The sequence below is a fragment of the Calonectris borealis genome, chromosome 20, assembly GCF_964195595.1.
Source record: "Calonectris borealis chromosome 20, bCalBor7.hap1.2, whole genome shotgun sequence".
Lineage (NCBI taxonomy): Eukaryota > Metazoa > Chordata > Aves > Procellariiformes > Procellariidae > Calonectris > Calonectris borealis.
In genome coordinates this window covers 3,755,853-3,781,941 of record NC_134331.1, presented here as the reverse complement: position 1 = coordinate 3,781,941, position 26,089 = coordinate 3,755,853, and the positions used below count along the sequence as shown (strand labels likewise).

Below are 26,089 nucleotides of genomic sequence, written 5' to 3'. Positions count from 1 at the left end.
TAAGTATAAGATGACAAGAAAATAATTAAATTCAACTTAAATCACACAACTAAATATACTCTACCAATTGGAAAATAAGGGCTGTTTGAATAACGGCAGCTTCAATTTTGGGAATTAGAAAAAGTTGTGATTGTGAAATTAGCACCCAGCAGATTGCTTAATCAGTTGTAGTTACTGCCACTAAAATTGCAACCCTATCAACAAGATTTCTTTTTACTACTGGGAATAACTTTGCTGAGAGTTCTCCTTTTATAATATCACTGCCTAATAATTGTTCTCCAATGCTAACTTATGAAAATCGCTGAAACTTTTAGAGTCATCATGTATATAAATTTCCTACCTCTCTCAGCAGTACTGCCTCTGTTCAACGTTAACTCTTACAAGGATCATCTATGTTATACTGTATATTGCACAACAAAATCCTAGAAAATAAAAATATAAACTCTAATTTTTTATGATACAGTTATTCAGCATTTGAATTGCTCTGGATTGGGAAAAAAAAAAAAAGATATTCTTTATAAATAAAAAGCTTCCAAAAGCTATGAACTTTCAAAGTTCAGAGACTATAACAAAGAACTAGCTAAACTGCGTGTCCAGTGTCTCAAGCGCAAGCTCCATAAACTGAAAGACTGAAGGGCTCTGTATGGGTTTGCATGGCAAGGTTTTGGTAGCGGAGGGGCTACAGGGGTGGCTTCTGTGAGAAGGTGCTAGAAGCTTCCCCCATGTCCGATAAAGCCAATGCCAGCCGGCTCCAAGACGGACCCGCCGCTGGCCAAGGCAATGGTAGTAGCACTTCTGGGATAACATATTTAAGAAGGGGGAAAAAACAAAAATGCGCAACAACCTGCAGCCGAAGAGAGGAGTGAGAATATGTGAGAGGAACAACTCTGCAGACACCCAGGTCAGTGAAGAAGGAGGGGGAGGACGTGCTCCAGGCGCCGGAGCACAGATTCCCCTGCAGCCCCTGGTGAAGACCATGGTGAGATTCTCCTGCAGCCCATGGAGGTTAACGATGGACCAGATACCCACCTGCAGCCTGTGGAGAACCCCACGCCAGAGCAGGGGGATGCCCGAAGGAGGCTGTGACCCCATGGGAAGCCCTCACTGGAGCAGGCTCCTGGCAGGACCTGTGGCCCCATGGAGAGAGAAGCCCACGCTGGAGCAGGATTGCTGGCAGGACTTGTGACCCCGCGGGGGACCCACACTGGAGCAGTCCGTTCCTGAAGGACTGCACCCCGTGGAAGGGACCCACGCCTGGAGCAGTTCGTTCCTGAAGGACTGCTCCCCGTGGAAGGGACCCACGCCTGGAGCAGTTCGTTCCTGAAGGACTGCTCCCTGTGGAAGGGACCCACGCTGGAGCCGTTCGTTCCTGAAGGACTGCACCCTGTGGAAGGGACCCACGCTGGAGCAGTTCATGAAGAACTGCAGCCCGTGGGAAGGACTCACGTTGGAGAAGTTCGTGGAGGACTGTCTCCCGTGGGAGGGACCCCACGCTGGAGCAGGGGAAGGGTGTGAGGAGTCCTCCCCTTGAGGAGGAAGGAGCGGCAGAAACGACGTGTGATGAACTGACCGCAAGCCCCATTCCACGTCCCCCTGCGCCACTGGAGGGGAGGAGGGAGAGAAATCGGGAGTGAAGTTGAGACTGGGACGAAGGGAGGGGTGCGGAGAAGGTGTTTTAAGATTTAGTTTTTATTTTCTCATTATCCTACTCTGATTTTGATTAGCAATAAATTAAACTAATTTCCCTAAGTCAAGTCTGTTTTGCCCGTGATGGTAATTGCTGAGTGACCTCCCTGCCCTTATCTCAACCCACGAGGCTGCCGTGGTATTTTCTCTCCCCTGTCCAGCTGAGGAGGGGAGCGATCGAGCTTCGGTGGGCACCTGCTGTCCAGCCAGGGTCAGCCCACCACAGGCTGCAATGGAAGACCTAAGCAAATGTGGCTTTGGAGTAACGCACTTTGTGAGGGCAGTCACCCATCACGTATCTCCTACAAGCAGGGTGTATATAAGGAGAGGATTCATAGAGCTCTTTTCAATACCACAGTAAAGATTTTTCCATGCGTCTTCTGCAGATGGACAAACTAAAAGAGTCAATTCCGGGATTGCGTTGTAGGGCAGAGGGAAGGGGTGAGGATTATAAGTAGCTATAAAAGTTCATGAACCTGTTCCTTTGTAATTTAATTCTGTTTTTCTTGAGGATCATTCACTCCAGCTTAAAAACCATTTTAGTTGCAATAAAAGGAGCCTGCACTTTAATTTAGCAATAGAAGGTACAAATGTATTCTCAGTAGATGATAACTGCAAACACGTTCCAGTACGTGAACTGCTTTCAAGTAACTGTGAAGCTGCTTCCAACTACTTAAACGAAGGCATTCAGGTGAGCAGCGCCATGATCACCTCTGTACAGCCAGCTAACAGCAATTAAAACCTGTCTCTGAAGGAGCGCTGAACTGGTGGATCAGTAAATAAGCTGTGCACGGGCAGTAAATAAGCTGAGCAGTGGTAAACCACCCACAGGCAGGTGAGGAGCAAATTTCTGAACACAGGCAGTGCCTGCCAACTGGTGATGAACATAAGGTGGAGAGGGTGACATATGGCTGGATTTTATTTACTGAGATGGGTGGGAAAATAGCATTTGGATTCTGAAGTATCCGCTAAGGGGAGAGGAATGTCAAGGGACATAAGACGCTGTCCCAGTTTAAGACCGCTTGACTACCCAGTGAAAGAGTGGGATGGAGGAAACTGAGGCACGTCCTCCCTACCTTAGACATGAACCTCCTTCAGATATGAGAATGAGCAGAATATATACACAATATATACAAAGACTTTTTTGGGTAGATTTCTTTTTCTTTAATTTCTCCCTCTTTCATTAAAAGGACTCAGTTACTTCAGGACTGATTCTGTTCAAATTGAAATTTCATTGTCAATATACTCAAAAACCCACATTTCATAATGAGCCGTTATAGCTGTGCACAGTACCATTTAAAAACAATTTTAAAAAATTGTAAAATTTGTATAAGCAAGTTTTCCCTATAGTTAATTTTTAGGGCTTTGAGGTCAAAACCATTAGCATGAAACCTTTATTTCTCCATAAACTACTTCGTACACTCTGAGATTCAGAAGTCAGGGTAATCACAAGAAATAAAATACTTATTTTTGTAATAAAAATATCCTTGCTGTCCTGTAAAATTTGTTTTAAAGTACTTACTGCATTGACTGTGATCTTGTTTGTTTTGGTAACCTAGGACTAGCTTTTTGGGAAAGGGGAGTAGGAATATAGTAAGGAATATCATATTTTGACAAAAGTATGTTTGCATTGTAATTGTTTTATAATGAGAATATTACCTACTGTCCCCATCTAATAATGCCTATTGTAAACAAAGGCATTTTGCGATTAATAATTTTCCTAATTAGAAAACAGACATACAAACACATCGAGTTGGTATCTCAATTTGCAAACAGAGGGGGGCTTTATATTTTCTTTGTTTAGGGTATACAATGAAAGATTAATAAATTTATTGCATCAGAGCTGTTTAAGAATCACTTCAAAAAATTCATACAGGCTTTTCTTTAAGGTAGCATTTTTGCTAATCTGGCAAGCAGTAAACTGTATCTTGCCAAATCTTCTTGCCTTTGTGTACCTTTTGTGATGAACCGAGAAGATTTTTATTTTAATTAAAAAGAAAATATTTCTAGGACAAGATTGCCTATTATCCAAAATTCAGATTAGCAATTAAAAAAAAACAATTTGGTGGCTATAGTATTTATCAATGATGCTTGTTTGTTGCTCAGGTCACTCATGATGTCGAACATAGATAATAGTTGTTTTTCATTGTAAAAACAACCAAATGGTTAAAAGCAAATCCGACATGCCCTGCTGCTGCATTTCATCATCCTTGGAAAAAGACTGCAAAGCTTTCTGATTAAAATCCCTTTTTAACTAGTTCTACAGTAAGTCTTAATACTATGCTTCCAGTTACTGTCTTTTCTTTTCATGAGTGAGGGTTTTTTTTCTGTTCTTGTTTGGTTTTTTTTTTTTTTTTTTTTTTTTTTAATTCCCAAGAACAGTAAAGCAACTATCTTCTTTCACTCTGAAACCAGCCTCCTACATGTAAACAGTCTGGAAGCATAATTAAAGGCCGGGGGTGGGGTGGGGTGGGAGGGGGTGAGGGTTTTTTTTTTAAAAAAAAAAAAAAAAAGATTTCAGCATTACCTGGAACTGAACAGAAAAAGAAATGTGGTGAAGACAACTAAACCCTTCAGGATAGCCCAGTTACATTAATTTACTCCTACTTAGTACAGAGGTGTGACTCAAGGAAGAAGATCCTTCATATCATTTGTATCACAACCACAACTATCAAACTGAACAGTAAATGCGGACATAAGCATTGCTCCAAGCCTAAGGCCAAACCCAAGCTCACTGCTGTCGTACTGGACTCATTTACAAATGATAATTTTCCACTGGTCCTCCTGCATGTGAGTTTTTGAGGTTCAATCTTTCTTCTCCTAACTCCAAAATCATAGAAACCATAAAATGAAAAGCATGAGGGAGCCTTACAGGACTCATTTCACCTCTCCCCAAGGTCCGATGACGGCACAGATAATACCTACAGCACTGTTTAGAGAAGTAAACCCCAAAACAAAAATCTTGATTTCTTCTTTTGATAACCCATTGCAGCAGCTACCCATCATCACACCTAAAAAACTTCACAGTTATGTAGTTAATTCTCCCTTGCCACAAGCTGCCTGTATGATACCTGGTTACAACTTAACAGACATGGAAAACATCCAAAGGTCATGCTTTAAAGACCTTTAACACTTTAGTTCTTTTCTAAATTCCTCTCCAGAAGTGCTGCAGAATTCTACATAAAACATCTCACTAAAAAAAGGAATAATCATTTCTAACGTATCCCTGTAGGAAATTCACCACCTTTCTATCAGAGGTGCACTGTTGGCCAGTACTGAGTTTATGACCCACTAAAAGACCTGCTTCATTTTCTTCTGCACTGGTGTCTTCCCAATCAGTTCACATTGATTGCCTCCCCACACCCCCCAAGTGGGATTTTTTTTTTTTCATTTGTTTTATTGAATTGTATCTTAATACATGAAAAAAATTCTGAACTTAAATATTGTCATCTAGTTCTTGTAAGCCCTCCCTACTGTCAGCTGCAAATGGTGTAGCTATACATTATTCCACTATCCAAGCCACTGATGAAAATATTCAACTCTGCAGCATCCCACAGAACCTCACAGGTGTTCAAATTTAGACTGGTTTTTCAAATGTGCTTAAGATAATAAAGCTCCCAAATAATTTCAGTATCAAGAGGCTTATCGACTTTAAAATCTTTTCCATATATGTCACCTTCAACATCCATGAGGTCAGTTATCCTGCCAAATGGGATGAGATGGCTTTGCTGTTTCATTTTGCGTAAGCCCACATCTGTATGTTATCAATTCATTCTCTTCTAGCTGCTTAAATATTAAGACCTCACTGCAATTCTGAGGAGCAAAGTTAGATTTAATCTCTCTTGAATGTACAGTCACTTGCTCTCATTTACATTTTTTTCACTTCTTAATTTCTATTTATTTATTTAGCTCATAAACCCCCTTTGGATCCTATATTATTATAATCTGAATGGAAAATAGTGCTGATCCAGAGACAGTGATGTCTGAGATCTTGTGCACTCTATATTAAGTTTTATAAACTCATACTGAAAAAAATTAATACAGTCAAACACTATTTTAAATCACTGGTGATTTTTTTTTTTAAATTCTATGGGGCAGGGAATTGGAAACATTTTAATAAATCACATGCAGTTTGAAAACACTTTCTGGTCACTACATTCCATTATACAAAGGGAACAAAGATTTAGTTCTCAATTTTAAAGTATCCTTTTTGAAAGAAACTTGACGAATTATTCCTTAATATTAAACACATTTTAACAAAGCTAGTTACAGCAGCACTCAATTTTTGAGGTTGCTCTTACATTTTTACAGTAATTTACTCAAGTTTTAAAGCATTTAATCAATGACTTACAATAGATTTTATGAACACCGAGCAATCTTCCAAAAACAAGTATCTGAATTGGAGGTGATGCTCCATGTAACTTTAGAGTATAATAACAGCAGGAGCTGTTAAATTGTACTCAATAGCATCACTATAAAAGAGTTGGCCATGAAGAGAAGATGAATAATAATCTATTCAAACTGCAGAGAGCCATTAGATACCAGCAAAATCACTTCCTGAGTTGGTATTTTGCTAAGACATCAGAGCACACACCCTGCCAAGTATTAAGGAAACATAAATTTTTTTTATTGTGTGAATTCTTATTTAATCTGAAACAGGATATTGTTCCCCAGACACCATCATTTCAGTACTAGTCAAGGACAACCACTCTATTCACAAGTATTATTTTCCTTTTGGCACAAACACAGATCTTTCAACCTCACATTGCAACTAGTCTGAGTAAAGCAAAAAGAGGGCGATTTTAAGCTTTTGTCTCTTTTACACTCACCTTTAAGGCATTTAATTTTAAGATAATAAAAATAATTTATTTCCTCTTTTACAGCAATAGAATACTGTAGCAAATAAAAATGTTACACAAGGAGACAATATTTGTACACCACTATTTTTAGCATGATACAGACCACGGGACTTTTATACAGCTGAGTAGTCAAAATTTATTAAATACTTAGCTGTATGGCATATAAGAAAGGCTAGGAAATAAGAAAAGATCTGTGGATAGTATACTCTGAAATCTCTTTTGTTGTTCTGACTGTATTTAAATATCTAGAAATTAAAAAAAAAAAACTTGTGGCAACTGTTAAATATATTTAGAGAAATTACTAAAATTGTCAGTGGAGCTCCCCCTTTCCACAGGGGATTGCTGCAGCCAGAAACTGTTACAAAGAGCTTTGAAAATAACTACATGATAGAAATCTCTTTGTACACAATTTATTTTTAAAGTAGTTCAATCCTCTCTTTCAAAAGAGCATTATTTTAAATACATACTTCGACCTCGTGCTTTAGCCACAGGTAGACATTCAGCTTTCATGAAAGTCAGAAGGAATTTTCTAAAAATTAAGGCTTTTCTCCCCTTTGGAGTCTTCCTAACTGACTAATAAACCCCACCGCTCAGAAACTCTCCGTATCCCTGGAGGCATCTAGCGTGAATGCCACACTATCTTGCCTCAAGACAAATCTATAAATAAGTCCTTGCCATCATGTCCTAGATACCTCAGGCCTCAGCAGGGACGTTTGTGAACGCTCACCTGCAAGAGCTGCCTGCAAGAAATGCTCCCTTGGCTCTTAAAGGCAGTTTTGTTTCCGAGGGGGAAGTGTTTTGTATTTTGAAATGTTTTGCATTCTAACCTTCACTGTCACCCATTGCGGGGCATCTATCTGGCTGTTGGACTTCGGATTCTCCTTATTAAGTAAAACAAGTTTAACTGATAATTATTCTAATGATGTATTTGTAAGGATTGCCTCATTTATGCTAAAAGGACAGTGCATGATAATTTAAAATTATGTAATAAATAATATTATAATATATAAGTGTTATAATTTATAATCATTGCTCTGGAAGTTTTCATTTTATTAACGACAATATTACTCTTACAATTAATGGAAAGGCTACATCATGCAAAGACACTGGAGAATTTGAGTATGCAAATTAATTGTGCACCTGCATGAAATAATTTAGAAAAGGACTTTTTAATATTTAAAAATCTGCTAAGTATTATGATAAGCTTTATAGCACACTACATTTCAGAACGAAGCTGGTACTAACTCGGATAGGAATAAGTTATTGAATTGTAAAAGCATAGATATTATAGTCAAACATTTCAATAAATTAAAGTATAACATTCGACAATCCTCTGTGTAATAGGACGCCCTAATGTTGCACAATTTTAATAATTTTATTTTCTGTTTGCTTTTAATCTTCAAAGTGTTTTTGAGATATCGCTTCTGTGTAAATATTGAAAATGATCATTTGGTAACCCAAATACTAAAATAAGACATTAGGCTGATTTATTTAATCACCAAGGCCAAAAAAAAACCAAATCACGAAATGCAGTCAGTAATACTAAAGACTATTAATAATCTGCCACATAACAGATTCTATAAGCACGAAGAGATTCTCCATAAAATTAAATGGTGTCACACACAAATGTGTGTTCTCATTTATGAACTTTAAGAGAAAAACCCTGAAGAACCCATGGTTTAAAAAAAAAAAAATCAAGAACACTTTCAAGAGTCAAACCATTCATCATAGATATAGAAGACCTACTCATGAGTGTCACCACTAAAATTGTCAATCAACAATAACTTTCATTAACATCTTATATCACAGCTGAGCACTAAGATAAAACTAGATTTAATTGTTTTATTCTACTTGTGTTTCAGGACTGACCAAAGCAAATCAGCTTGTAGGTAATGAACTATATTTAGAGAACGAGTAATTAAATAGACATTGTTTAATTGTTCAGACTGTTGCTGAAATTCTGGCCTCTTGGATGCTCAACAGGTAGTTTGCCGTGGACATCGGTGAAGCTGCATTTTACCCAGCCTGACCGCTGCTAAAACAGCTGCAGACACACATGTCGGGCTGAGCCTGGCACCAGCGCCTACCCTGGCTTATATCTGGTAAGGGTGACTTTTACTCAGTTTGGCAATAGCAGTAACTCACCTTATACGTAAATTGTTGGCTAACAAACTGCAGGTAAGAGTTTCTAGGACAGCAGGTAGCAGACAGCGCAGTGCAACGTCGGTACTGGCATTGCCCACGTACACAATATAGAAGGTGTATAGAGAATGACAGAATTCAGAGAATCACCGGAATGCCGTCCAGTGGGATGCAAATGGGTCGGCTATACCTAAAGTCATCTGGACAGCCACAAAAAGTAGCAGCTATGGCTACTTTCTTTTAGAAACAGGAGATGGGGAGAGAGTAGGTGTTACGACCTACCTTCTGTATGTTGGTTTAGTAACGAGAACACTCAGCCAGACAGGGGAGACCTGGGTTTTAGCCTTTCTGTAGCTCAAGACACTTCAAATCCACAACATTCAAATTCCAAAAGACCGCTTTAATTGTTACACTATATAGACAGAGCCAACCTCCACACTTCCCTTCAAAGCTTAAAGAATTCAACACTTTTCAGAAAAGGAAGGGTATGAAGAATAATTCTGGTTTCTTGTTCCTGCCTTCATGATTGTTTTAATAGTAGTCTCCTTTGATAAAATGCACTAAGGAACGCTATGAGCAAAGCCAGACTGAGGACTGGCTTCCTTCCTGCGTTACAGAGAGGCTCTGTGAATGCCTGTAAGCCTCTGGCTTCCAAGCAAGTGCTCTAACTACTACATTATTGTCAAAAGTCTCTTCGACTTCTGTCATAAAAATTGACCTCGGTTCAGTTAAGGGACTTTCTTCAAGAAAGCTGTGCTCTACGATAAGTGGAGAGAGATGTTTTATGTACAGCCCTGAATAACTGTCAAAACTCCCGAGGAATGCATCACGGCTGCACTGGCATTTCCTATGCCCTGGTCCCATGGAACATGCTTAACGAACCTTTGGCAACATCCATGTTCTTTGCACAGGTAATCAATATAACTGCTCCGCGCTTGAATCCTGACTTCTTGAATCTTACTCCCTGACCTGATATGGATGTCCTTAACTTCTGGGGACTGCATCCATACATGGCAGGGCCCTTAGCTTAGATGCTCTGAATCTCACTGTTGGAGCAATGCTGTTTCGGGGCATTGTGGCTCTTGAATGGCAACAGGTAACCAGGACTGCAGCAGGAGCAGCTGATGAAAGATGAAGAAAGTTTGAGATGAGGAGCTAAGTGCAAAAAAGTGACTAGGAAGAAAAAGACGGCTGGAGATACAGATAAAAATGAAATAACGGAGCATTTCATGAGCTCCCAGAACGGAATGTGGAAAAAGATGGAAAGGTGAAAAGAAAGGCTTCAGTTACAATTATATTTTTAATATCACTCAGTTGATTTTAGCAACGATATTTCCAGTACTGTGAAGCTTCTTCTGTTGTAAGCAGTTGCCAAAGTACTAGTAATTGAAACTCGGCGATCTCTGGGGAAAGGTACTGTTCAGGAGCAGACTCACGAGAAGGTCACCTCTCCATAAGTGGGGAAGGGGCAGGGGGAAAGTTAGGAAGAGAAGAGACAAATGTTGAGGACAGCAGTGTTTCTGCCACCAACTTCAGTGTGCTGCCACAAGACTGTCGGATCTCACCCCCGCTCAACTCTCTCTGCGACCAGTGGAGAAAGACCAACGCAGGTATGACTGAGGTCACCTAAGATCTGGTTTGCTCTCTGGAAGTGACTACCTCTACCAGCTAAAAAGAGAAACTGAATAGGGTAACTACATTCCTAACTCAAGCAATTTTTTATGTAGCTAAATTTAGATTATGTGAAATGTTAGAAAAAATAAACTGTTTTTAAAATTCTTCTCAGAAAGAGAATGTCTTTGACATTTCCCTGTATTTAAATTTAAAAATAAGAAAACTTTTTAACATCTCAAATTTTCCAAAACCCCTTGCGGCTTCTGCCCATATATTGTTCATTGATCTCATGGCTAGCATATTAAAACAATTCATGAGAAGCTCATTAAAACCTAGAAAGAAAAGTCTTCTGGTGCATTTCATCAGAGGAGATAATAGCCTACAATCTAGAGCATGAATATGTTATAAGAAACAAAACAGAGCCGTTCAGACAAAGAACACTTGGAATGTATTGTTCCCATAAGCAGATGTTAAATTACTTCACTGTAAAGTGGAATTTATAAAACCCAAAGAAATGTTATTTTTATGTGAACAAACAAGATTAGTTTATTATTTCAGGCGGGTGACACAAAATTCTCGTACATGTGTCTCACCATGTATGCAGATGTGTTGAAAGTAAAAACTAGTTGTTGACCAAAAATGCTACGCGTATATGGAAGTATTGACAGAGCAAGATAGACTGTATACTAGCTCAAGCATGAATATAATTGTTTCAAAAACCTCTCTCAGATAAGCCAGCTGGCTCAAGATTAAACTGTCATCTAATTGGAGCTATAGGTCCTTTTGTAGAGAGGACAAGGACCAGAGTCAACTCTGAAGTTACACCTTGAGATAAGATGGATACAAAGAAAGCTCAGAAAAAGCCTCAACCTTTCCTAGGAATTGTTAATATCAAATGCATCCAACATAAACCAAACAAAAATAAAATGCTGACTTCATGCTTCGGTAAACACCGCAGGGTTGTCACATTCTGAGGGATATTGATCTTGGTCACACATTCATGGTTACTTACCAAAAATAGATCTTTAAAGCCATAAATATTCACTTCAGAACTGTTAAAAACCACTAGGACTACAATTATCTGTCAAAAAAAGCCTCCTGATATTATTTGTAATGCATTCTCACAGTTTGGTGTAACTACATAAAACTTTGTAATGCATTCTCACAGTTAGGTGTAACTACATAAAACTATGCTTAAAAGCCACATACTAAATGTCAATGTACTTACGTCAGTGTCAGGTCCCTTGTCAGCCCCAGGACAAGAGAAGGTAACAAATTCATGGCATCTCTTATGAACCACAAAACAGCAAACTAGTAAGGAAAAGGAAACCAACAGTTAGAATGGCATAGTTTGTTTTTTTTTTTTCCTTTTGTAACAAATATAATTACAGAGGAAATAAAACTTTTAGTCAAATATTTCACCTGTAAGTCAATGAAAGAAAGCTGAGCCTAATGTTAAATAAAGACACACAAGAAAGGCAGACATCAAGTAAACAACATAATTAAAGAGGAGATAAGCATGCACATTTAGAACTCAAAAGAATCTACACAATGATAAATTTTTAATGTTTAAGACAGCCCATAGTGTTAAAATATAGCGTGGGATGAACAATTCTATGAAGCCACATTTCCTGAATCTAAATCCATATCTGAAACAGGAACTGTCAATGTGCATTCAGGCAAGAGCAGGAGGCATCAATGAGGAATGTTAAGCTGGAGTGAAACCCATCCTTGGGTATGGGATTTGTTCACCTGCATGCCTTGGTGAAGACGCCTACAAAGATCCAATGTCTTTACTAGTTAATTACTTCTGTGAGAAACCAAAGCTCTGAGTGAAGACTTTCAGAAACCAAAGCTCTGAGTGGGAGAACAAAGAGTTCGCATATCACAGAATGGCAGGAGATAATGGGAAAAGAAAATTAGCTCCTGATTACAATATGACTCCCATTTAAAATTTATGAATGATCTGAAAGAACTTTTTCTTTCTGAGATAAGGAAAGCTTATTTTAATTTAATTATGTCATGTGACCAAGGCTATAGGTTGTCACACAACATAGGTCATACACGTCCTCCCAAACCACGTAAGAACAACAATTTGCTTGAGTGTGCTTACTTTGAGAAGCAGGTGTTTTAGCTTTTCACCCTCACTACAGGTTCTTTCTTAATGCTAAGCTTAGTTCAGGTATTTCAAAATTGGTCCGCATTTCAACAAAACAGAACAATCTAGATTTGAGATTTTGAAAATCTCAAAATAAACACCATACCATCAAGTAATGAGTCAGGAGATTATAATGAAATGATTCAAAAATAATTCACAATTTCTTTACCGATAATACATTCCCTGAACACTTTAGATTTTGCATTTCCAATACATAGAAATACTCTATTTCAAAGGACACTTCTAAAGAATAAAATAGATTTCAGTTGATTGGCAATTGCAAACACTGAATTTCCTCAACTTCAGTGGAAACCAGATTAAGTTATCTCAATTTTTCTAAACAGCTCATTTCACGAGGCATCTTTAACAGTTCTCTTTCCCATTTAAAACGTATATGAATTTCTTTCACCTAATGAAGACAGCTGAGAAAGATGTTATCGAGTGCACCTTCATGTCATTGCAGCATACGACGACGATTCCACCATAATGCCAGGCTGGCCTCATTTACATCCTTAAGTCAGCCGTCTGGCTTTAAAGAACTCTAATCACCCTTATATCTTTCTCCAGCTATTTTTTGTCATCATCCCATGCAGCAATTGTTTCCAACGGTTCTATTTCCGACATGACATATGTTTATTCTTTGGGCAAATGGAATAAAAGGGGCTTTGTTCCACTGATTCCAGATAAACTCTGCCGAATTCACATGAACCAGAGTTCTGGTTCAATGTACGCTGCCCACTTGGTTGTCTAGTTTGTTAATCAATCTAAATCCCAATGAATCCTACAATTATCATTTTGATAGTTTGTTTCTACCAACTGAAAGGTCACTAAGTGGCAATTACTATTAATATTACTTGCAGCTGAAAAATGTTTCACTTCCAAATTGTATTTTTGGTTCCAAACCTTCTACTCTTGAAGACAATAGCCTGTTTTATGTTTGCAGGAATAAATCAAATGAAAAAAAAAAAATCTCGTTACATCCTTCAGAAAACAAAAAAGTTAACTAATTACTTTTGTATGCAGCGATCATACAGTTGCAAAATACAACATAATTATGCAAAAGAAATATCTCTGGAAAGGTTGTAGAACTGAGCAGTTTACCGATGTCTGCCTTTCAAATTAGGATCCCAGACTGCTACTTCAACTCTGCCTTTATTCAGCAAGAGTGTACGTTACAAAAACTCTGCATATTTAGGCATCTATTTTGGGCAATATTTATGAAATGCCATAGTCACATCCTATCTCTGAGTTGACAGCCTCTCATAGCGTGTTAAAGGATTCATTCAACTAGAGACAACGTCGACCTTGTTTTTAATATGATATATCATCACTGTCAAGATAGATACGTAGGAAAAACAGTGCCACTCTTTGCTACAGCCTCATTCTATGGTTATGAACTTTAACTACTAACTTCCGTGAAAACGATGCTAATCACACTACAATGGAAACTCCAATTCAGCTGCCAAAATAAGTAAACCAGACAGCATTTGTCCTTTTGGACTTTAAGCTAGACTTCAACAAAAGTCACTTATTAAGGCTTCAATTATCAGTGTTGACTACTGAACTTTTAAAAACCTTTCTGTTCAGCCTACTAACAGACTGACTGTTGTGTGCATCTCAACACCAACAGTCTCAATTCTTTTTCCTTTATTTCCCATTTGTATTTGTAGTGGGTTACTTATCTCCAAAGAACTTGGTACCTTAGTAAGCAATTCAAAAGCATCAGACGTGTCTCACCTTTTGAGAATACTCAAATGAGAACCAAATAGTTTGACATAAAAATAAACAACGGAATAGGCAACTCTCATGGAATCATAAATCTAAAGGGAAAGGGATAAGGGTGAACTAAAATCCCTTGCTAGCAGCCATCGTTTCCATGGATAAAATTTAACATCCAAATTTTCATTTTGAAATCCAGCCTTTAGAGTGTATTTTAGCATTAGTTTTTAAAGTTTTCTTAATTTCACAAAGCAATGCAAAGCTAGAGAATTCCTGTAAAAATTTATTTAGTTCAGATAAGTGCAAACAAAATGTTATCTGTTTAAAATAACATGCCATGTTTTTAGGAACAGAGATGAAAAATAACCTCTCACTTGCTACTTGTTTTGAAGAGATGTTAATAGCTTCACATCACTTATTGCAGCTGTTAAGAAGTCACATTATGCTCACCACCTTCTTGTAATGGAAGTTATATTACACTACTTTGCAGAGACTGCCAGGAAATCTGTTGCTTCACTTTTTAAAGAGTGTAAGTAGAAGTGAGCTGGCACACATTATGCATAGTAGCTTGAGAGCAAGCGGTATCTCGAGGCTGACAGTTAAAATTAAAAAGAAAATTATTGAGGTATTTTCATGTTTTGACCATCGTAAAAATCGTGTATTACCTTCCCATCTAAACAAACTTTAAAGCTGTGGCTCCGCTGTTACGACATAATTAGTTGCCCAACAACAACAGTATACATATTTTTGCTTACATCATTTATTTCTAAGTTTCGAGTATTGATTCTTCCAAAGGAAGTGGCAGAAGAGGTCTGGTTGGCAGAAATAAGGAAATTACTCTACATGCACTCAATATTTGTTGTCGGGTTTCTGCTTTTGGGTTTTGAATAGGACTTGATTCCGAATTGGACTAAGGAGTTACAACAGAAGTATAATAAGCATGAAATTATTCTCAGAGTGTACTAGAGAACTTTAAGGGCCTTTACAGTAGCTTGGAGCACTGCATAATTTTTATGTCGCTGTTTCACATGCTTTGCATTTTCAGTGAGGCCACAGTTTCCCCAAGGGGCCCATATTACTGACTGTTTTGTGTTTTCTGCACAACACCAAGCAATGAATGAATTTGTCACATGGCATGCATTAGTTCCTTCTAAGATTAAATACAGCAATTACATTAAATTGAAATAGGGTACTACTTCAAAATAGACAAATCATTTAAATACCAACTACATTTGTTATTTAAATAAGCAGTACTGTTTAAATACATTTACTAGGAATAGATTAAACTCAGGAACAGGGAATATTTCCAGAGCAAGAAGAGCAACAGTTAAGAAATAGGATTTAGCAATACTTGTCCTTCTCCTTTTCTGAATATATTATGATTATAACTTGTAAAAAAATAATGAAAATCCATTTTATATTAAATATAAACAAGGCTGTAGATTATAAAACAAGCACAAGTCAGAAGAAGCGCTACCTTTGACTGTTATTAGCATACTGAATCCACAGGGAATTTTTAAAAATTACATTACCCTAACTTTCTTAACACATAGAATTTATAACACATCGGCTAGTTTTTCTGCCAATGTTTCACCCCATCTAGAAGAGAGTGCTATCTCAAGAGAGTACCCAGGCTAACGCTTACAACTGCTATATGCAATCTTTCCACTCGGCATTTACAACACCTTTCTCACTAAAACAGCCTTCAGCCCAGCGAGATACATCTGCTCCAGGATAACATAGTCAATAAGAAGAACAACCATCTCTCCCCACCACCTTAACCTGTTACTAAGCTTCTTAAAGCTCTTTTGTAACACCGCTAGGTCACACCGCACCTTTACAGCACTAATCTGCGTAGTGCTACACATTGCTTGCTTCATGGATTATCTTTATTTTCACTGCAGTTTCTGCAAACCTCAAACTACCTTCCCCAACCAGCATCAAAAACCTACCTTGAAGTCAAAGTATACTGACTACATGAAATCAATATTCATAAATTAGGGCTGATTCCTACTTCTAAGCTCCAGGTCTACCAGTCAATAACTGATTTGCGTATCCTCAGATTCATGCATCTGACCTTGCTGCACAGATTTTCAATTTTGTCAAGTTCAATTAGGCTAAATAAGTAGGGGGGAGGACAGAAATAAGATCTCCACTACATATTTTTAAAAAATTAAGAGAAAGTAATGGCTAACTGCAACAACATCTTATTTGTGTGAATGGATTATACAGATCATCTGGACAATCTTAACTACTCAGGTCATTAACTCCTTTACGCTAAGTATAAAACAGATGGATGTCGCCGGTAAGCTGGCTTTGCAAGATATACAGCAGTGTGCAAATACAGTCTGTATGCCTGGCAGAGAACGCATATACATTTTCATTTACCCAAACAACTTCGGCAGACCTGGTAGTACAGTAGGATAAAATTATAAGTATATACTTGCAGCCATATACGTAACACATTTTTAAAACAGTTTGGATTTAGTAAAATACCTCACATAATATATTCAGATTTGCCCGAATACTACATTCAGACACATACTATACCAGATTTGTCATTTCTGCCTTCCATTACAAAGAAAAGAAGGTACATGATATTGTTTTTTTCCCCTAAAACCGTAGCACAATGTTTGCAAAACTGAGGAAGAGTTTCAAAATATTAAAGTATGTAATGTGATATAAAGTATTCAACACTGTTTCAACCTACTTGTTAATGATGTACTTTTTAAAAGATAGAGATCACAGTTTCTATGTAAAGTCCTTGCTAAAATTTCACGAAGCCATTAATCTCTCTCCTTTGAGGTGTCCCATTTTATAAATGAATAATAACCCAGAAGTCATCTATCAAAACCGGTGCTAGAATAGCTATTTCAAGAACTTGTAACAGCAAAAAAGATGACCCACAATCACCTTTTTATATCACTTCTGTAGTATGAATTCACTTGAGTTTAAAAATCTGCTGATCTTAACATGTTGTATGCCAGCAACAAAGACACTGTGGGTGCCTGCTATAAGCTGCGTTGTAGCTGTGTACAAGCACATCAGCAAGGAACAGCACGGCTCTTTCAATTAAAGAACAAACACAATATGAAAGCCCACAAATGTTTCTTATGAACGCTGAACATTAGTTCTTCAACTAATTCAGCAAGGACCATAATCGCAGAAATGGGATGTCTTAAATAAAGCAGCTGCCTTCAGTTTGATGTATTACCTAACTCAAAAATAAAGGGCTGAGAAAGCGAGCAGTAGGAAGCAGCACAGGCTGTACACATTTTCAGACTGTATGAAACGACAGCGTACAAGATTAAACCAATCTCCAGAATGCAGCTGTTGGGTTTTATTTTGTTTTGTAATAGAGCTGGAATCCTGCATGCCAAAAGAAAGCAAAGAGCTTTTGGAAAATCACGGTAACTGCCTCTACCAATGCTACAAGACACAATCTCACTGAATCCCAGTCACATCACCTAGCATGAAAAAAGAAGGAGGTCCTCAATGAGTAAAACCTTCACTAAAACTAAGAGCAATCACAACGGCTTTGCTCTTACAAGCCATCACACGCCACGTTCTCCCACTTCTGCCTGTGTCCACCGAGCCCAGGACCTGCTCGACAGAGCCCTGGTCCGGGACGCTGCCGTGGCCAGAGCTGCTCCTGCTGCCAACCAGGCTGAAAACTTTATTGTTTAGTCATGAGATGCCTAATGCACCGAAGACAAATGTCTGAAAGACTTATGCGATTTCTTAATCTTTCATCTCACGTTAAATCACCCACACGGTCAATTTAACACAGCCTGCACCACGCTTTACAGTAATGTCTGAATCCGTTCACAGCTCGAAGCACGGAAAACTGATGAAATACAGAGAACGTGCTTGTACAGCTGTGAGGTTTTACCATGAGGTTTTTAGAAATATTTTAGAATTTTAGTACTAATGTTGTAGTACTTGTACTTGTTTTTCTCAGCACTTTACTTCATAATTTAATGATATCAAGCTACTGGTGGCTGTAAACCAAAACATTTCCTTCTCTGAGTATGATTTGTATGGACACAAATAGAACAAATAAAATGCCAGATCTGAATGCCAAGAGCTGAACATTAAGTATTTTAGTATATTTTCAATTTATGTCTAGGTTTTCAGTTGTGTTTGAGAAACCTTATAACATACTAACAAAATTAATGAGCCTTACTTGCTAGCAAACAGCATCCACACACTAACTCCATTATTGCCAAAGGACAGTACTTATTCTTCTTCAGGATGGGAAGAAGTGAGGCCAGGATGACATTGAACAAGCTGTTTGAACAGAGCCATATCCCAAGTACTAAACTATGAGAAATAAACTTCCTGCAATACCTCTTTGGACATAATCCTGGTAAGAGAATTAATTCCCAATTACTAATGCAACAAGGGTAATCACACAATTCTACATTCACTCACATATGTGAAAGTCATTAAAAACATGACAGAAGCCTTTGACGTTAACTTTCACATAACAGAATAGCGTAATGGGGCTTCAGATGTGTTAAAGCAAAATACTCATGCCTTGCATATTTACTTTATTTTTAAAAGAAAACAGAGCCCTTCATTTTAAAGGACAAAGATCTAATTTCACAAAGAAATTTTATTACAGCATTTATGTGCCATTTAATGTTTACGCCTGGTATAGAATTATATAAATTTAAGTATGAAGAAAATCATGATACTGATCCACAGAAACATGAGCCCACACATGCTTCCTTCTCTTCAGCCCAATCTCGTTCGCTCTTTCTAGTTTCTTTCAGCATGGGGAAGGTCTAAATCAAAAGTAATTACAAAACTTCTTAAATCTTGTCACAAAAAACTCACCTTGTATTGCTTAATGATAGTGATTATCTCTGTAACAGTTAAACTCGCTATATAAATGCACCTCAAACTGCAACAATTAGCTCATTTTTGTTTGCACGATTAATCAATTCTGTAGCCTGTTCTATGATATATTCTGTGCTAAAATGACTGCATTAAAAATGAAAGATATTAATTTTGTGCCCCAAAGGCACAAAAACCCCTTGAAAGGCATTATTTAGTCTCTTGCTGATGCCAAGCCGAATCATTTAGATATAATGAATTGTCAGGATTCATTGTATTACTGTATTTGCAGTGCAATATGTAGTATCTTTCGTTAAAAGATACACAGGCATTCCCATTTGGTGCTGGATTGTAATTACTATTAAGATTCAGATCTGGTAATTTATTCTACATTATCTCTAATTTGGTAGCTTTCTTTTCCTGAACACAAAATAGGTATTAATACATAAACAGTCCTGTTAATTTATAACTTGTATGAAAGTACTGGTCCAACCAACTAACAAAGGGGAAGATATTAAAGACACATGAACACCACCAACCCGCACCAACTACAGCAACCAAGGATGGGCAGCAGAAGCAGACGGTGACAGTCGCATGGCCTTCAGTGCAGTGACATACTGTGCTTAGAAATTTCGCAATACAAAATCCTACAGTTTATAGTTATTACAGTGACCCACTAGAAGATGCAAACTACAGTTTTTCACAGCGACCCACTAGAAGATGCAAAAGGTAAAAGTAGGGAATGGGATTTATGTCAGAAGAAAGCAGCTTGTGCTGGTCTATGGTAACGAAGCTGTCAGCTCTTTTTCTCTCCAGGATTTTGGACGACTACAACTTCACAATCAAAAAGCCAGCAGCCGCTTGCCATTCCTGCCCTGAAAAAATACAGATTTTTTTTTTTTTAATGGCAATAATTATTCTCTGCCTCTCTCAACCTATGAAAAGTGTGGCTTGAGTAGCAAAAAGCATTTTAAAATAAAGTTTCAATAGATATGGCTGAAATTTTCAAAGCATACAGAGGAAAAAGAGAAAGTTCAGCTCCTTTTGGACATGAGGGATACTAATAAAACCAACTGATAATCACTTTAGACACTTTTCTCAAAGGGTTCAGACTGGTGTTTTTAATCTCAGCCACTCATTCTGCTTCAGTAGTAGTATTATATCAAGAAATTGAAGAGGTTTTGTTAATTTAAGTTTTTTCCTGCTGCTGTTCCTCTTCATTATTTTTATGTTACCCAACAGATGCCCAATATTTGTTGCAAGTCTTCTCCAATTACATACATCTTATTAAAGGGTCATCTGCCAGAAACTTCAATACCACTTTCCTCCACTCATCAGTCACTGAAAACACAGTTTCATCCCAAAGTAACTGTGAGTTCTCAAGAAAAAGAACACACACACACAAAACCCCTCCGCGTTATACCAATTACAGTTAGAAATTTATTGCCAATGTAAGACAAAACATAAGACAACAAACACAGAGAAACCAATTACAGAATTAAGAAAATTCACCCTCAGCCAATAGGTGGAAGGTTTTTTTTTCCCCAGTGTGTTTGAAGGGTATATTATCTACTCATAACAAGCAGATTAATTTCTTAGTTTGATAGTTACCAAAATTACATGGTTGAGTGAATGACATAAGTTACAGTAATTCATTCCAAATAGCAAAAGTGGTATTCATAGGAAATACCTTTGGGTTCAGAGGTAGGTAGTACATACATAATAAAATACGAAACCATGGAAACATGTCATTTAATTATGAATGAATTATTTACATTTGCAGCAAAACATGTAAAGAAAAAAAAAATTTCAAAACAAAGAAATAGTTGAGATGGGAGATTTGCAGTAAGAAAACCAGTATGGCAACAGGGAGCAGAATCTGTCACCATATTGTCACGGTAACTTTTAAAGTTAAAGGTACATTTTGAGCACAAATTCAGGAAAATTGAACTCATCGTACCCATCAGTCTAATAATTCAGCACTAGGCCCCCACGGGAAGCCCTTCTTAGTTTACACATCTTGGTTCCCAGTGCTTTGCCAGCTCAAATGTTTGCAGTCTCAGGGAAACACTACATCAGCACACAGAGGTGACATAGTGATGATTTCTTAAGTCACGGTTAAGTGACCATTTTAATTTGACATATGGCACATTGCTGTCAAAACCAGTGGCCCTGCCTGCTTGCTTCTATGTCTTAACATTTATGCAGTCAATTTTTTTTTGGCAAGGTTAGGTTTTAGCTGGACCAGTTCCCCGAGCTAGCTCAATACACAGAACATGAAAGTTCATGTAGCACAGAAATAGAACTACAAGACCACCATAGTAGCCTAGATTTATGCTAGATTTATACTAGATAAAGCAACCATGCGATAACAACCTATATGAATGTTAAAACTCAATCCGTCTTGCATGATTAAGTCAAAGAACTGAGATTTCTTCAGTTTGTCTAGATGGTTGACAAAGATTGCAAAACATTTTTCAAGTATAGACAACATTTTTAGAATTTGATCTTTATCTCAAAATGCTCCCCAACATTTAGCCTACATCTGAGTTCTTAGAAAGAGTAACGGCTATTCTTGTTATTAAGTCATATAGAACCTTGACTGTGAAAGTAGTATACAAGCATTTTCCACCGTATGGTCATGACATATTTGTGCAGTTTTTCCTGGCTCACTGAAGCAGCAATATAAACAGTATTTCTTAGTTTGTATCAGATAGAATGAGTACTATTCTCATGATATGGAAAGGTAAACACTATTTCCTATCCCATATATTTACTGAAAGCAATGTATTAGCGTAAGTAAAAAACGAGGCATGACCGTCTGTGATATGTTAGCTGACATCCATCTGAGAATATTGCTTACAACAGGCCAAGAATTTTCAAGCAGCAAAAAGGGACTGGAATTCAGTAAGCCATGACCCAAATCCAAAAAAAAAAAACCCCAAAAGAAGAGATTGCCACTCATTCCAACTCACCATGGAACATGCATAAAAGGTCTACAGTCCAAAAGTGAAGCAAATTAATTTCTGTCATTACTGTCTTTTCAGATTATTTTTATTCAAGGTTTTACTGTATGACATATTAGCACTTTAAAAGAGATCATAAAGGCCACTGAAAAAATTAAAACATTCCATAATTGCACATCAAATCTATAACTTGGTAAGGAAAACAACCACCAAAATTTGAGCTTTCAGTTGACAGTTTTTAAAAGCACAGATTACTAATAGCTAAAATAAGAAATCTCTCTATTTTTCATGTGTTTAAAAAAACCAATAAAAACCTTATGAATGTTTCTTGAAAAGAAACCGCTGAAACTACTTTCTTTCAAACTTTAAAGTTTTTCTGACACAAATAATAACTGTTTTCCCTCACGAACTTAACTGACCCCCTTCTTATATACAGTGCAACAAAGCATAATATGCATTTAACATCATTAGAAATTAGTCTTTTACAAAGTCTCCACAATGCACTTATGGATACCCGGGATGCTGTATTATTCCAAAACTAATAAAAGTACTAGTGGATCTATCCATTCTAAAATCTAAGTTATTGCTAGAGGCATAGTATAAATCACCCCGCTAGGTATCTGGGTAAGTTAAAATGGACCTATTTTATTTTACCCCAAGAAGAATTAAGTACAGGTCAGAAATGTAAGTGTCATTGGACTCTCTGCTTAACGGTAGCACTCTTCTAGCACTCCAGTGAGTCAGGGGGGAAAAAACAAAAAAACCCCAACCACCAAAAAACAGACAGTCAGTCTGGCATCCAGCCCCACAATGACATCTGGGAGCAGTTAGTCACTAGATAGGTAACGCATGAAACACGGATCTGCGTTCTACCGGGCAGTGTAGCACAGCAGTTGGTTGCAATCAGGTCCTGCATTTCCGAAGCACACTAGTATGAGAACGAAACTGCATGCATCCACGCATGCAAGTGCACATGAATGCAGGAAAATACATGCAATCATGGCAAAGGAACATATGCAGACAGTACTCTCGAGTAGTTTCCATGAGCCCATAGAGTGAAAAGATATAGATACTGTAATTAAAGCACTTCAATGGGACAAGATTTCTTTGTTGTGCTATGAAACCCATACAATGATGATGAGAAATGGCGAACACTGAGAATGGATGACAAAACCTCAAGGTTTATTGAGCAGAGTACGCGATCCAGAAAGTCTGAGGCAAGTCACCTCACTTAAATAGTTCCCCCAGTGCTACAATCTATGTTTATGCTTCTCCTACTTCCTGAGGCCCATAATTCAGACATTCAACGTTGCCCGTTGAATGTCCAAGTTCTAATGGATCAACGTCTGTACTTAATGTTTCTCCTTAGGGCTCAGTTTAGTAACAAAGATTATTCCATAGCTAGTTTGGAGCAAGACAAAAAAGCCACTTTTTCCCTTGCAAGATGTGGATTTAAGTCCTTCTAATCAATAGCCTGAATAATGCCCTTTTATATAATGCAGCTCATTCATTACATCTCACCCACACTTCTTAAATGCTGTTTAATACTTCTGATTGTGAATATGCCATTATTTCAGCCAAAAATAGTTTTTATTTTCAATCATTTTATGCTTTTTAATGCTGCACACTGCAGGGTGCTTAAATCCTTCACAAATTGAGTAGAATAATGCAGTAAAACTGTGTGAAAGCAAGTGATTTATACAAAACTGCATGTTTTCTCTGCAAACAATGTGGAACTGTTACAGAAATGGATGGAAAATAACAAATTCCAGTAGATTCCAACTGGCATGCAAACAGATGAATTTTACATGGATTATGCTGAAGTGGTATAATAAATGTAGAACTAATTTCAGGCTCCAAAGTTTGAAAAAGTGCATCCCACATACAGAATAGTATCATACATCAACAAACTACTATATAAGAAATCAAACTTCCATTAATACCTGGATGAAACATGAATTTTCAGTGTAGCAGGAGCTTTGCTTTAAAGCTGTCATGATTAATTTGCAAATATGTCATTCATAAATTCAGTGCAGAATGTTAAAATGGGACTAAACTGTGTCTTAGGCAAATGGCCAGGAGAGAGGGAGAGAACGTAAAAAGGTCACAAAACACTCTAGCTAGAGTCTTTCCATAGAAAGTTTCTTTGGAAAATCAGTTTTTTCACTAGTCTGGGTAAAAACATCCCTCCAAATTGGAGGACAAACCTACAACAACTAAAGTCTACCATTTCAGTGCAGCAAGAATTCTCCTATGACACAGGCTGGCTGTGCTCGAGGCGCAGAAAACAAGCTAAACAACCTCAACCTGTCAAATTCTCTACTAAAGAAAGGAAGATTAGTCTGTGGTTTCATATCTACTTCACACAGGCATAAATCAGCATCACTGCTTAAAGAAACGTTTCTGGTACCTGCCCCACTCCCCAGATGCTTATTGCTGCCCTGGACCAGACCCCTCTTTTTGCTGGCACTCTTAGCTGAGTGGGCACAAGGGTACTTATTCAAGGATTCCCGCCTCATCACATTACTGATGCTTATATGCTGATGTAGCAAAAAAACCAAGTTACTGCACAAGAAAGGATTGGTGTGCAGACAATTAGCCAAGCAACTGCATGAACCGCAGCTGCAGGGCAGGACCAGACTACTTCCAAGATGGAGCAGTTTACCTGGGTTGTGGAACAGCATCATAGTCTTCACCAAGAAAGGCTCAGCATCTTCACGACGGAGATCAGACAGGAAAATTCCTGTTTCTGGTTTTATCCCATTGCCCCAGCCATCTGCTACTCCTTTATTTTAACATTATATATCTCTAAAGCCAAAGATTGTGCTTTGAAATATTAATTGTTAAATTCCAGGAAAAGATTACAGAGGCTGCCTGAGTTACATTAGGTGTGATTGGTGAGAATTTCTACAACTGAAAAACCAATGGATGTATTTGTTCTGAAACTCACCGACTGGATAAAACTCGTTATGAACAGATTTATGAAAGTGACTCAGAATTTGGAACAAATTGAAGATGCATAACAAAAAAAGGAACAGAAAAAATATGTTCTATTATTTTAACAGCATGCAGTGCTGACAATGTGCATTGAAGCTGCTGAGGCTAGAGCCCCAGTTTCTTTATTTCAATGCCTTTATATTTGTTTCCTTCTCTGTAGTGCCTTACAGTACAACTGCAGTATTAAGAGGGGTTTTTTTACATTTTCTTCTTGGACATACTTCTGCTAAGCAATAGCTAACACCACTACTACTACTACTAGTAATGCCAAGTATTACTGTAATCAGGAATTCATAGTTAATTTCCCTGCTGCATAATGGAATCTCATTCTTATCACAGAACTTGCATACTTCTGTAAAAGATTTTTTAAAAATATAACTATTTCAATTGCTTTAAGCTGTTGTAGAAAAGCCACAAAAAATGCTAAACTTTTCTTTTAAACCACTGCTACATAGTGTAAACTGATATTTCATGCATTTTTATTTGTTTGTGAGGGAAAACAAAAGATCATAATTATGTCTTAAAAGTACACAAAGCTTTTTTTTTTTTTTAGTTTGGATTTTACATCCATTCACAGAGACATTAACACAGTAAGTCTATTACCAAATGCAAGGGGTTTCACAAGTTCAATTGTGGTAATTAGTCATATTTCAGCTTTAAATAACTCTTCGCTCTAAAGAAAAAGATTATGGCTTTTCTTCTTGCTCTGTTACCCAATTGGCATTTAAGTCAATCTGCTAAAAGTGTATCTGTTTCAATGGAAGCTCAAAATAACCCATTAAAGAATATGCAAATCTCTGAGCTCTTTTTTTTTTTTAATACTTAAATCTAATAAGAACATATTACATTACTAAGAAATTCTGTCTGAATCTGTTATTCAGCTCTACTTTAGTTCTTCCATAATTCCAGCTGTCATGAATAAGACAAAAAAAAAGCTATTTTACTGGCAAGATGTTTAAAACAACTTCAAGTTCTTATACGGGTTGCAGAAAACAAACCTTCATCCCAATGCACATTCATAATATTTAGTAGAGTAAGGAAAGCCTTTCCACAGAACACGGCACATACTCAACTGTTTATTTCAATGCAGATGAGAATGTGGCTGC

General features: G+C 37.4%; 1 protein-coding gene across 1 annotated transcript in view; it reads right to left on the bottom strand.

Annotated features, from left to right (window-relative positions):
* Positions 1–26,089, bottom strand: part of PRKCA (protein kinase C alpha) — a 156,388-nt gene that overhangs the window by 85,638 nt on the left and 44,661 nt on the right. Inside the window, exon 3 of the mRNA XM_075169449.1 lies at positions 11,530–11,612. Coding sequence (XP_075025550.1) covers positions 11,530–11,612 — 83 coding nt within the window. The remainder of the gene's footprint in view (positions 1–11,529; positions 11,613–26,089) is intronic.